The sequence below is a fragment of the Mustela nigripes genome, chromosome 7, assembly GCF_022355385.1.
Source record: "Mustela nigripes isolate SB6536 chromosome 7, MUSNIG.SB6536, whole genome shotgun sequence".
NCBI classification, from domain to species: Eukaryota; Metazoa; Chordata; class Mammalia; order Carnivora; family Mustelidae; genus Mustela; species Mustela nigripes.
The window spans coordinates 119714310-119727727 of NC_081563.1; the positions used below are offsets into that span (position 1 = coordinate 119714310).

At 43.7% G+C, this 13418-nt stretch overlaps 1 protein-coding gene across 1 annotated transcript in view; it reads left to right on the plus strand.

Annotated features, from left to right (window-relative positions):
- The window catches only part of RPRD1B (regulation of nuclear pre-mRNA domain containing 1B), a 50502-nt gene that overhangs the window by 25818 nt on the left and 11266 nt on the right, over positions 1-13418 (plus strand). The window contains exon 6 of the mRNA XM_059406986.1: positions 2627-2802. Coding sequence (XP_059262969.1) covers positions 2627-2802 — 176 coding nt within the window. The remainder of the gene's footprint in view (positions 1-2626; positions 2803-13418) is intronic.

Here is a 13418-nt window from a genome sequence, read left to right on the forward strand (position 1 = left end):
ATACATTTGTGTTATTTTCAGCCACTTTACTCATGATAAATCTGTTGCAGCAGCGGCAGCAGCAGGAAAGTAGGACTCTTTCCTAGCTTTCCTCACCGCCCTCTGGCTGTGGCTCTGTAGTCTCCTTGGCTAGTTTCTTCACTCCTCTGTTACCTCTTAATGTTTAGTATTCAGCGCTCTTCTCTAGTTAGTTTCACTGACAGTTCCTCTTATCCAGGTTGATAACTTTAAATAATTTTTAGGCTAATCATTCCCTCATTTATATCTCTGTTGTTGACTTGTCATTTGAACTTGAGGCTCCTACATCTAGCCTTCTGCTCAGTGTTAATAGTTGGTTGTCTCAAAAACCATTTCATACTCGCCCTGTCTGAAACCAAACTTGTCATCTTCTCTCCAAAATCCATTGCTCTCACGGTCTTCCCCTTATCGGTAGATGAGCCTCTCATCATTCCTGTTGATCAGGACCCAAACCAGTGTCTGACCCCAGTGTCTGATATGGTCACCACTTCCACTGCTACTGCCTGGCGCAAGTCACCAGCATCTTCGCTGGGATTATTGCAGTCGTTTCCTCTTTGGTCTCCCTGCTTCCTCCTTATTTCCCCAAATGACCCCTAGCCATCACTCTGTTCTTCACATAACTAGAATAACCAGAATGATCTGTTCAAATGAAGTCAGTACTCAGAGCACTCCAGTTATATGGGCTCCTTGCCAGGCACTTTCCCCTTCTAGGGCTTTGTACTTGCTGTTTCCTGTGCTTGGAATGATCTTCCCCAGATAGTCACATTCATGTAGCTTGTTCTCACTTTTTCCAGGCCTTGGTTTACATATCATCTCAGGGAAGCTTGTCCTGACCACCACATTTAAAAGTCCAGTTCTCCCTCTGAATGCCCCATGCTTTCTCCTCTGCCTTTTTTTTTTTTTCTTCTCTCTAGAATTCTGATATTCAGCTGATGAACAAGTAAAATGTAGTATATTGTTTCTCTTCTTATCTGAGAATGTAAACTCCTTGGGACAGAGAGTTTTTGTCCTTTGTGTCCCCTTTTGCTCTGAGAGCCTAGAATGATGTTGGGCATAATAGAAGCCCACATATTTATTCAGCTAATTAGATGGTTTGGGGCATAGCAGTCAGATTGGAGTGGGTTAAGTGACAGTGGTAGGAGAGTAGGTGGATACCAGGGTACCAGGTGGGTACCAGGAAAAGGAGGCAGGGAAATGGGCAGTAGCTAGAGAGTGACATGTGGACAGAAGGTAGAGCAGCGCATTTGTATGCTGATGATAGTGCTGGTGGAGGAAGAGAAGGAAGTTGAGAGGTGTAGGGAGTCACAAGGGACAGTCACAGCAGCAGAATCTTGGAGTGAGCAAGAGGGAATGGGATGCCCTTGCTCTTTGTTTCAAAGCACTGATCTACTCTTTTGACCCTTAAAAGCCTTTCTAAAAATACTATATATGTGTGTGTGTCTGTGTGTCTATATATAATATGTACATATATATGTACATATTATTAGAGCTCTAATTTCACCAGATCCACATGAAATTAATTTTTTAAAAAAGATTTATTTATTTATTTATTTGATAGAGCGGTCACAAGTAGACAGAGAGGCAGGCAGAGAGAGAGAGAAGCAGGCTCCCCGCTGAGCAGAGAGCCCGACATGGGACTGGATCCTAGGACCCCGAGATCATGACCTGAGCCGAAGGCAGCGGCTTAACCCACTGAGCCACCCAGGCGCCCCTGAAATTAATTTTTTCATTCTTTGATACTTCAGCACAGTTTTTTCCCAAACAGTGAGTTACAACTCATTAATTGGATGTGAAATAAGTCTGGTAAGTAATGATGAAAATTAAAACAGACAGACAAACGCAGAGTAGAAGATGGAACACTTTGCACATAGTAAGGATAAGTATTGTTTTATGAAACTTTTGTTTCTTTTTATGTGTTTGCCTAAAGAGTGTTTCTGTGGGTCGTGTTTAAAGAATTTGAAAGAATGTCAGTTCTTATCAGACCCCATATTTTCTGGAATTGAAGAAGAGAGCTCCTGCCCAGGTTCAAGACCTACATGGTATAAGGGGCAGAGTCCTATTTTAGAGACATTTTAGATCCATTTTACAGACATGGTTTTGAGTCCCAAATCCTCTGTTAACCACATGGTATCAAACCTGTCCTATAGCTTTTATTTGGTCTTAGTTTCCACACCCAAGAAATGAGTGCTTGCTTTTGTGGTTCAGAAGAACATGTGAAGGATTCTTAACAAAATAGTATGAAAACGCTTTCGAAACTCTCAGAGGCAAGGAAAAATTATTTCATGTATGACTATGACCTTAAATATTTCTTTCTGTTTGTTTTGTCTATAGAGCTTTTTCAGGAATAGGCGTTTAGAAATCCTTTGCAAGATTCCCCTCCTTTTACAGTTGCCTCACATCGGGTAATTCAGAGATGTCCTGTCTTGTTAACAGGAGTGAGTGCCTTTGGATTTCTCTGTCAGCCCATCCATTGTTTGTCTACAGGTTCTGGCTTATTCTTGGACTCTCTACATTGGGAGAGAAACTGTTAGCCTCCCCCAGAAATGTTTGCAATCATGCCTGTGTGATTTCTATATTGTCTCTGTTTTTTGCTCTCATTTGTACATAGACAAAGAGGCAGCTGAACGTCTTTCAAAAACGGTAGATGAAGCATGTCTGTTACTAGCAGAATATAACGGGCGTCTGGCGGCAGAACTGGAAGACCGGCGCCAGCTGGCTCGGATGCTGGTGGAGTACACCCAGAACCAGAAAGATGTTCTGTCAGAAAAGGAGAAAAAACTAGAAGTGAGTACCTGCCGAGGCGGACCCAGACTGCCCAAGTTTCCCTTCCTATAGTCCACAGCAAGAGGTTTCTTTGTGCTTTCATTAACATTTTTTTTTTTTTTTGTCTTTTAAAAACATAATGAGTTGAGAAGATCCACCCGATATTGTAGTCATTTGAACCAAGTTGAAAACAAGTCTTGTTTTTGTGTGTCCAAGAAAGAACAAACCGGAATGCAAGAAGCATTGAAACCTTAAAGCATTTAGGATCTTAATACTACTTTAGTTTGAACTCACATTAAAAATTGTAGACCGAGGTACAAAACGAACAGGTGGTTGGCAAAACCGAAGCATGTGTTTTGTTAGGATTTGGAAAATACTTAAAATTGTCTTCCTTTTAGGTTATATTGAAATTTCTGACCCGTAAGCCGTGGTTAAAGCCAGAAAGTAGTCTGCCTGTCAGCTCTGTCTGCAGTCAGTTCTAAAACTTCACAGTAGTGCTTATGGAGTCCAGTTCTCAAACTGCTGAGAAGGTGCTACTTTCTACCCTGAGTTGACATTAGCCTGAATGCCCTTGGGGAGGGGCTTTAGAACTAGTTCCTTAACCTGCATTTATTTGGCTTCTTAATTAAGTACATGGTGGTTTTACATCAGTGCTTGCGTAACACAGCCAGCGGTGTGGACATTTGGGAACCTTTGCTTGCCCCACGCTGCTAGCGGTTTCAGGGGTCAGGACACTTTTCAGTCAGAGAATCTGTTCTATATCACAGGAAGCCCCAGAGTAGGTACCGCGGGAGGGGATAGTCCCCCCTTCCCCACCCACCCCTGTACTCAAGAAACATGTTCTCTGACACAGAGGGAGGGAAACGGAGCTAGTCCTGTGGCTGAGATTACCGTCTTTGCCTTTCCACGCAGTTAGCGACTTGAGGCGGGCAAGCATCGACGGGCACTTTTGACCCTATCCTTACCTGCAGTGATTTCGAGAGCAGGGCTGGGTAGGGGTTGGGGGATCTTGATGAGCCAGTCTGGAAGTGGAAGATGGGAAATGGTCATGAAAGTAGGATGGCTTAGATTTAGAAATCGACACTGACCAGAAATCCTAAAGGGAGTTTCACAGGCAATACCAGACGGTCATTTATCTGAAATGCTCATCTTTCACTGAGGAAGCATTTTCAGCACTGTGCCCCGGGACTAATAAGAGAGTGTAATTAATGATTCTGGTTGTAAGTCACCATGCCATCTGTTGAACTGCCCCTCGGCGACACATTAAGGGCTTTCTCTGATCTGTCAGACATTGATTATCATGAGCAGCTGTTGTTGGGTGGAACATGGCAAGCTACCATAGAGGACAGAGTCTTTGAGAAGGAGATTGGGTTGGTAGAGTGGATTAACTCTTTATTTCCCTTCCTCACAGTTGCACTTGGCTCCCTGTGTTTTCTTGGGGGATCATTCTGGTTTCTTTGGAACCAGTGGTTTGTGAGATGCTATGAAAGGTCATTAAGCACGGAGATGGATTAGAGATTTGGGTCTGTTCTGTAGCTACAGTCCAAATTCCTGTGCTCATCTGGGCATTGGGGCATTGGGGGTTCCATTGCTTAAGAATCAGAACAGGAAAAAAAAGAATCAGAACAGGAGTCTACCATTGCTGGAAAGTACAGATTCTGAGCTAAAGGTCCTTTCTTTTCTCAAACCATGTCACTTAGCCACTTGAATAAAACCATTCACTGTAAAGATGAAGCTAAATTTGCTTGTTTAAAAACAAAAGACTAGATACAATGTAAGATGTTGAGATCTGGCTAGTTTTTTTCTTTTCTTTTTTTTTTTTTTAAGATTTTATTTACTTAACAGACAGAGATCACAACTAGGCGAGAGGCAGGCAGAGAGCGGAGGAAGCAGGCTCCCCACTGAGCAGAGAGCCCAATGCGGGGCTCCATTCCAGGACCCTGGGATCATGACCTGAGCTGAAGGCAGAGGCTTAACCCACTGAGCCACCCAGGCGCCCCTGGCTTGTTTTTTTCTTTAACCATGTTTGCTGGCTGCTCTCTAGAATTTATGATTTTTCTCTCCTATTCGGGAACAGACTGGTCTCACTCTACCATACCCTTATGGCGATGGCAAAACTTGAAAAGTATGTGCCGCTTGAAAGGTGATGCGTTACCACTATGAATCATTTTCAGGCCTCGCAGTCTCTTGTTGAGGAGGGCTGTCGTCAAGTATGCTTGTCCTTTTAACATTCACTGTAACACTCGTAGTCCTTGTTTTAAAATTGCCATATCAGAATGTAAATCAAATCTTTTGTTTTTTTAATCCTGTCATTACCTTTAATGTATGAACATGGAATTCTTAGAACTCTGGAAATGTAATGATTTGCTTGAGAGCTTGTTTTCTTCCCAAAGTTCTAATTTGTTAACAGATAAGTTTGCCTCCTCCCCCTCTTCACTCCCCTTTTTAAGTTCATCTCTTCCTTCATGTAACAAGCATACCTTTTTGTCTTTCACTTAAGAATCTTATGTTTGATTTCTGGGTGGCTCCTAAGCTTTGGAATAGGGAATGTGATGATTTGGAGCCAAGGATGATTTAGGTGCTGGCATGTAGGAGGGGGCAGTTACGGCTCACAGAGAGAGATTGTGTTTCTGCCCTCAAGGAAGTCATGAACAGCTTCAGTGAACATAAAAGCAAACCAGGGGATTATACATAATGTAGATTAAGGAGGCAGTGGGCCACTCTGATTGTGGTTTAAGGTCAAATCCCAACTTCCTGGAAGGTAATAAAAGGCTTTTCGTAAAAGGAAATCGCAAGTGAAGAAGAGAAATATGTTTATAAATGGGAAAGCCAGACCGGAACAGACAAATGTGTGAAGAAAAAAAACAAAAAACAAAAAACCAGAAGCAGTGGGAGGGAAGTGCCCCAGTGCTCCAGTGGGAACCAGGCTCTGTACTATTTAAGGAGCTGCTTATTCCTGAATAAAGTCCACACAGCCGGCGCCAGCCAGATGTCCAAAGATGAGCAAGGTGTGCTGTCTTCCCTCAAGGAGCTCACACTCTACTGGGGGAGAAACAGCAGTGAATGGAGAGTTAGAATGTGAGAAGTAAGGGGAATATCATAGCTCACTCTCTGAGTAATAACTACACTAATTTGGTCAGAAGTTTATTTACAATATGAGAGAATTATTAAACACATGGGCAGTTTCTGAACCCTGAAATACCCTTCAGCAGATCTTCTGAAGTCTGCTGGCCTTTGTGGTCTTAGGCTCTTGGAGTGCCAGGAACAGAATTTTTCTCAATAAATATTTGTGTGTGGAATTTCCATCAGTCAATGTACTCTTTTTCTTTGTTTTTGGTGGTTTATTTATTTATTGTGGTTGGGTGAAAAGGTTTGACAAGTCTGATTTAATTTGTGGTAAAGAAAGGTGACTTTTTGATAGAAACTCCTATGGCTTTTCTCGTTTGTGCTTTTTCCCCCTTTAAGTAGAACCATGGTTCATTTTGAGATGACGGGGTTTTGTTTTTTACCCATTCTTTTGGGTTTTTTTGCCTCTGTTTCTGGACGTATAGTGACGTTGGCCTTCAGCCTTCCCCTTAAACTCCAGGCAAGGTTAGAAGGGGGCCGCTTCACATCTATTGCAACACTTTTGTCACGAATGTGGGAAAATCTAGAAATGGGAAGGAGGGCATGTGGAAGGAAGCACAATGGTCGCCTCGAAGTGGTTGAGAAGTTTGGAGGGTACAGAAGAAAGCTAAATCAAAAAGGTGAGGCCAAAGGCACCAGAAAAGCCTTCAGACTTCAGATCTTAGAGCAAAGGGAAAGTTTGTTTCTGGTAGACAGAGGTGACTGTTACTCCAGTTGTGTGTTAGAAGCTCATAAACCATGTCAGAATGGGTCGGATGGACTTCCTGTCTTGTCAGTTTGGATAAAAGCACGATGTGGGTGTGTTCGTCTGAGTGATCAGGGCATGTGGGGAGAAGGGGAATGAACAGAGGGAGGGAACAGAGATCTGTTTGTACAAACAATGGAGGAAATAATCGAAAAGGAGCAGGTACTCGCTGTTTTACTACCATAATATATCGGCTATTTTCATTCACATTTTAGTGTTTGGTTGTCATTTCTGGGGGAAAAAAAAAAGTCATTGGAACTTTCATAGGAATCACACTGTATCTCTAGATTGTTTTGGGAACTATTGCCATTTTAACATTTTTAACTTCCAATCCATGAACACAAGATTTCTTTCTGTTTACTTAGATCTTTTAAAATTTCTGCTGCAGAATTTAAGAAAGAATGCGGGAGGCCCGCTAACTGGTGCATTTGCCAATACAAAGGCTACATTTAGGTGCCATGAATACCAGGGACCACAGGAGAGGGCATTAGTGTGTGCCGCCTTTTAGTAGGTATGTGTACCCCAATGTTTACGGAGCGTGCATACAGATGGATGTGTGCTCAGCAAAGCCACCAAGGCACAGCCATGACAGACAGCCTCACTCTTTGCTCAAAATGAAGTGGCACATTGAGGCCTGGATATAAGTCGTTAACAGAACTGTTGAGCTGGATGGAACCTTAGACATCGTGGAATCTGACTTCTGAAGAAATTCAGACTCAGAGAAGGGAGTTTGCCACAGACCAGGAATAGAATCCAAGGCAGACATCTGGTAACTTTCCACCAGGTTTGTGTTTTCCTTTGTTGTTGTTTTGTTTATTTTAAATTTGATTCCATCAGGTCAGCAACTGGAAGGCATCCTACACAGAAGAGCAACCAAAGTTGAATCATTGCAATAATCCCCAAGAACCTTGTTTTAGAAGAATGCCATCTTCTGTAGGGGGATTAAAATAGTTGAATGAAGCATTTCCGAGTGGCCTCTGAGAAGACCTTTTTAAGGTTTGAGAGAGCCAGCTCTGCCACCAAGGTTCTACATACCCTTCTGGCTGTGACTGACTGTACATGCTGTGGGGGCGTGAGGGTGATTGGCTCATTGAACTTGGAGCTGCTGCTTCTCCCCAGCTTGGCACCTCCCCCTTGGCCATAACGAATACTCGGGAGTAGAGCCTTCTACTTCAGACAGCACAGCTGGGAAGGGGGAAATGGCCCAGGATCTAACATTGCCTTGTGACTCTTCGTATTTCTGTTTGCAGTTTGGTTATAACAACTTGAGAAATTCTTTGGCTGCAGCTGAGAAGGTACTAAACCAAACTGATGGCCATCTGTTGTTTTTGGCAGCATCGGCCCCCTCCCTGCAGGGTACATATGGTTAAAAGCATTTATTTCAATAATGGGATAGGCAATAGGTGGAGATAAATCCATTTTTTGTCAACTTTGGAGTAAATTCTTTTTCTCACGATATTCAAAGGCAGTGTCTCATTGTCCGTTCCAGTAAGGGCAGATGGGAGCCGGTGATCTAATCCTCATTTTAGATGAGAAAACAAAGCTCAGAATGTCTATGAGGAGTTCAGGGTCACAAAGGAAGTCAGTGAGAACCAAAACCCTAATCTCCTGACTCCTGACCCTAGTCATCACCTGCAGTGTTCCCCTGGGAGCCGAGAGGCCCCCTCCTAGACTGCCTCCCACAGCCCTGCCTAGCCTGGCCCCACCTGCTCGCAGCCCTCTACACTCGCTGCCCTTCCTTAGCAGATGATTCTTTTCCTCCCTAGAGTCGCAGGGGCTGTTCCAGCCATTGTTGAAAAGGTCAGTCTGCTTACGCTGCTCCAGGGACCCCCACAGAGGGTTCGCGCTCACATCCTTCCCCACACAGCAGCTCGTGGCTCGCCCCCTGCTTTTTCACCCCTGCTTTGAGATGGGAGCCTCCCCCTACAAAGTTTCCTTCCAACAAGTGGGGACTTTTCTTGAATTTTGTGGTTCTGCAAGTAATTTGGAGTTTAGAGGCCGTGTCCTCGAAGTCCTTCCGTTCTTTTCAGTTGCTGCCAACCCTTGCACTCAGGTTAGATTTTTAGCTCTAGCTTTTATCTGTGAGGTTGCATGCACCCACGCACTCACATGGGTAGGGGAGTGGGTAGGTGCTCATGTGTGTATTTTTTTTAAATGTTATCTTGTGAAGTGGGGCGGAGAATGCCTCATTATAACTGTTCTAATGTACTTCACTCTACTTGGCGACCTAAGGGCATGGTTCGCCAACACTTGAGGCTTCACATTAAAGAACTGACATGATTTCAAAGCTCTCCCAGCTGGAATTCCATACGTTTAGTCATAGCATCATTTCGATACTTATAGCCCAACTTTTGGCGATTCCTCCTGTTTTCCAAAATAGCTCTGCTGAGTTTCAGCTGGTGTGTGTAGCACTACTTCTTTGTATTTACAAAGTACATATACATGTTAAGTCAAAACAGCATCTGGGCCTCTAGTCACTGCTTGCCTGCTAGAACATTCATTCTTATTCAACTATTGGTTCTTTATTTCTGTTTTTCTTATTACAAGCACATCACAGAGAAGCTTAGAAAATAAGTATAAAAAAATTATAATCTCACTACCCAGAGAACTTTTGATTTTGGTATATTTCCTTTATTTTTCCATATATATATATTTATATATATTTTTAAAGATTGCATTTATTTATTTGAGAGGAAGAGAGAGTGAGCCAAGAAAGGAGCAGAGGGAGAGGGCCAAGCAGACTCTGAGCTAAGTGTAGAGCCTGACACGGGGCCTGATCCCACAACCCTGAGACCATGACCCAGTAGCCCCCAAACCAAGACCAAGAGCCAGATGCTCAACCAACTGAGCCCTCCTGGCACTCTTTTTCTACAATTTTAAAATTAAAGTGATCATAATACATGGACAATTTTCTGTCATGCTTTTTTTTTTTTAAACTTATTAACAGAAACTCATGTAAACATTTTAAATGGTTGCTTGAACACTATAGTTAGATAATCAGTGATTATTTTTATTGAGTATGTTTTTTGGTTTTCTGGTTTTTTGTTTTTGTTTTTGTTTTTACTTTGGGCTAACTTCCAGTATGGGAGTATTTGCTTCCTGTAAGTTTCAAAAAATGGATTATGTGTGTATGTGTAGATGCCTGCTTGTCTTTTAAGTATGCTTAAGTTTATATATTTCAAGGTCTTTGCCACTAATATGCTTTCCTACCTTAGGAGTTCTTGCTCTTCCAAAGCATCTGTGGCAGCCTGGCACTTCATAGAGCTGTAGAGCTAGATAGATAGGACGTACAGATATCCATCCCCAAGTTAAGCATTAATCATTGTTTCGTGAAGAAATGAGCATTGAATAGTTTAGTTAGACAAATGGGGCTCTCTTTTGGGTTTTAAGTTATGTTTACATATGAAACAGCCGTGAGAAATAGCAGCTACTTCTTATTATAACACTGACTTGAGGGAGCATCGTTTTGAGAGCAGGTTCAGATTACAGAAATTTGAGCCCTAGTGTCTAAATGTCTGACTCAATGGATGCGTATCATTTTGAGCAGAGATCTATTTTAGTCTTTAGGAATGTTCCTACTACTGTAAGGTAGGCCTTCACCCACTTCAATTGGCAATTTTTGTAGAAAATAAAATTGGATTGTGTCATACTTTGCAATCTTGGAAGTTCCATTTCTGACTTCTGTTTTTATCCTCTATAAGATACAGGGCTTGAATTAAGATTAGAAAGTCTTTTCCTACAATTACAGCTAAAAGTGTTCTTGGTTGTAATCAGGAGGCAGAATGAAACCTTTGCAAATGAAGCCCATGAGCTCCCAAAGGTGTGACGTGCTTCCTGTGAAGAGGGGAAGATACCAGCTGTCATTACGACTTCGCAAGCCTCCTTGTTTTTGCCCTTATTCAGATTCCTTAAATACCTTCAGGAAAAAGTGTGGACAACTCTCTTGCTTAATCCATTCATTAAGTACTTGGAGAACTTTAAGCAGGGTAACTTTGCAATTTTACACTCAACAAAAATTTACCAGCAGCCTTCTGAGCATTCTTGGGGTTTGGATGTGATTAATGGACTCGGTCCACTTTTTCTTCAAAATGTCTGGGATGATGTATTTGGTGCTTTTCTGGGTCCTTTTATTTTGCTCATCATGTTTCTGTTCTTTGAGGCATAGACTTGCATAGACTTGCTGGGAGTTATTCCCGTGGGTATCCTTTACCCCAGTTACAGAGCAGTGATGAGGATCTGTAGTCAACATTCCAGGCTTTCTCTGGCATTCTCTGTTGAGGCCAGTGGTCCTCGAAGCCTTTAATCTTTGGGGTGGTTTGTCATTTATAAAACAGCGATGTTACCCTCACCTGCGGCAGATGGGCTCTACTAACACTTGTCTACCCTGAAAATGTTGGAACCTGCCTTTTCTTATCACATGGAGCCTTCAGGGGCACTTTATTTTCCTTTCTGGCAAAGAATTCTCCAGTAGACTGGCTACAGGTGCTCTTCTCCACAGGTAGCATGCTTTGCTTCTCTAATATTAAACAGAACAGCAACGTTCACATGGGCACACTCTTACTGTCCCTTTCCACCGAGCTGATTTTCCCTCGCTGCCTTTACTTCTGAACCCACTGCAGCTTGGCATGCATATCTACATTCTGCTCAAGTGGCCATCTTCAGAGTCTGCCACCACTGGGTCCAGACTCAGATGCCAAGATACCTATCCCCACCCCCCACTGTCTTTTGTTTCCTTTGCTCTTTTGGGGCCTCTCTGGAGCTCTGGAACTGTTCATTACCCTTTATGTGTTTTCCTTCTCTGGGTTCTGTTCCAGTCTTTATTTTTTTGTGTGTTAGTAAGCTTTTCTCCAACCCCGCCCTATATATGTTGGTATTCCTTTAGCCTTTTTCTCATTCTGTCCTTGCGTGACACACAAAGTGGCTTCAGCTCCCACCTGCGTGCCGATGGCTTAAATCTAGATCTTTAGCCCAGACCCTGCCTTGTGCTTCAGACCCATCTATCTTACTTCCACAGACATCTCAGATGTCATATGGCCAAGACAGACTGTCCTCTTCTTCTAACCTTTCCTTTCCTTCTCTTTCCCTTTCTTGGAGAATGGCATGGCCATTTGTCAAAAGTGGACACCAGAGCTCATCCAGTGTCACTCCCTGTCCATCCGGCCTCCAAGATGGGTCAGTTCAGCCTCCTCTTGTCCCAGTCTTTCCCTCAGCCCCTGTGCTGCACCGCTGCCTGACAGCCTCTTTGATTTTCACTTCTGTTTTTCTTGAATCTGTCCCCTTCTCTTCCTGTGTGTCTCCACACCCACCGCCTTAGCCCCCACTGCCACCACTCTTCCCCTGCTCACCTGTAGTAGCCTCGTGGCAGACCCGCCTGTGTTTGTTCTGTGTTCTGTGACTCCTTCTTCACATGGCAGCCCTGAGCAGGTCATTCCCCTGTATAGACATTGAAATGGCTGCCCCTGGCTCCGGGAATAGAAGCTCAAATCCTTGCCAGTTCCTGCCGCATGCTCCATGCCCCTCCCCCCCCCCCCCCCCCCCCCCCCCAGCATGGTTTGCCCCTGCTGACCTCGTCAGCTCGATCTCTTAACACATTCCACTGCGTTTTGTCTGTGCTGGCCTATCCGGTCTCCGACTTTATATGTACTGCTCCCCCTGTTTAGAACACTCTGCCCGCTTTCCTTCCTGCTCTTTACCTTGTTGATTCCTGTTTCATCATTTATATTCCATGTCAAACGATATTTCCCCGAGACCCTACCCTGTAACACCAGGTTTCTCCCTCCCTCCTCCCGTGAATACTGTCCTTTCTCCCTGTCTTCTTCCTACAGAGCACCACATGGTTTGTTACTCTGTTTATGGATGATTTCGTTATTTCCCTGACCAGACCATAAAATCCTGTCTGGATTGTCACTGTGTCATCCCCATCCCTCTCATGCTCGACACAGTGTCTTCATCTCAGGTGGCAGGTACGGTTGCGACTGAGTTCATCTCTAGGCTAGGTCAGACGCTGTGTCTTTGCTAGGGGGATTCCTTTCACATTGATGATGCTCCTGTGAGATCTAGATTTTATTGCTTAGACATATTTCTTCCTCTCTCTCGGCCTTTAGAGTGATGGGACTGGACTTCAGTATTACCCAGACAGAAAAGTATGTTACTTTTCTACCCATGGGCTTGGAGGTTGAAGGCTTTATTATTATTATTTTTTTTTATTTTAAGATTTTATTAGAGCACGGTGAGGAAGAGAGGGTCCTGCTGAGCACAGAGCAGCCCAGTGTGGGGCTCTGCAAGACGATGGCCTGAGCCGAAGTCAGACGCTGAACAGACTGAGCTACCCAGGTGCCCCCAGAGGCTCTTTCATTGGCTCAAACCAACTTCTAGTAAAGGTGTCAAATTTTCAGGACATACTCAGATGGCTTGTAAGAGGATGGATCTTTGTATCCCATTGGCACTTTTCTTTTTCTTCCGTTCTGCATGGCTTTTCTGAATATGTATGTCAGGAAGACTAAGGACTGCTTATAACACAAAAACGTGGGAGTGGTGGTGGTTCTTTTCCCCCTGAGATGTGCTGATTCACACTGAACAGTTTAGCGTGTACCTGGTCTCATTCAGATCTGGCATCACCTCTGGTGCAGGCAGGGTGTCCGTTCCCATCCTAAATGTAAGGATGCCTCGTTCAGCAAGGTGTTCTGTGGTGCACCACAGGCAAGTGGTAGAATAGGATTTGAACTTGGATTTTCTGATTCCATATTTTCCATCACAGCAACCTCCT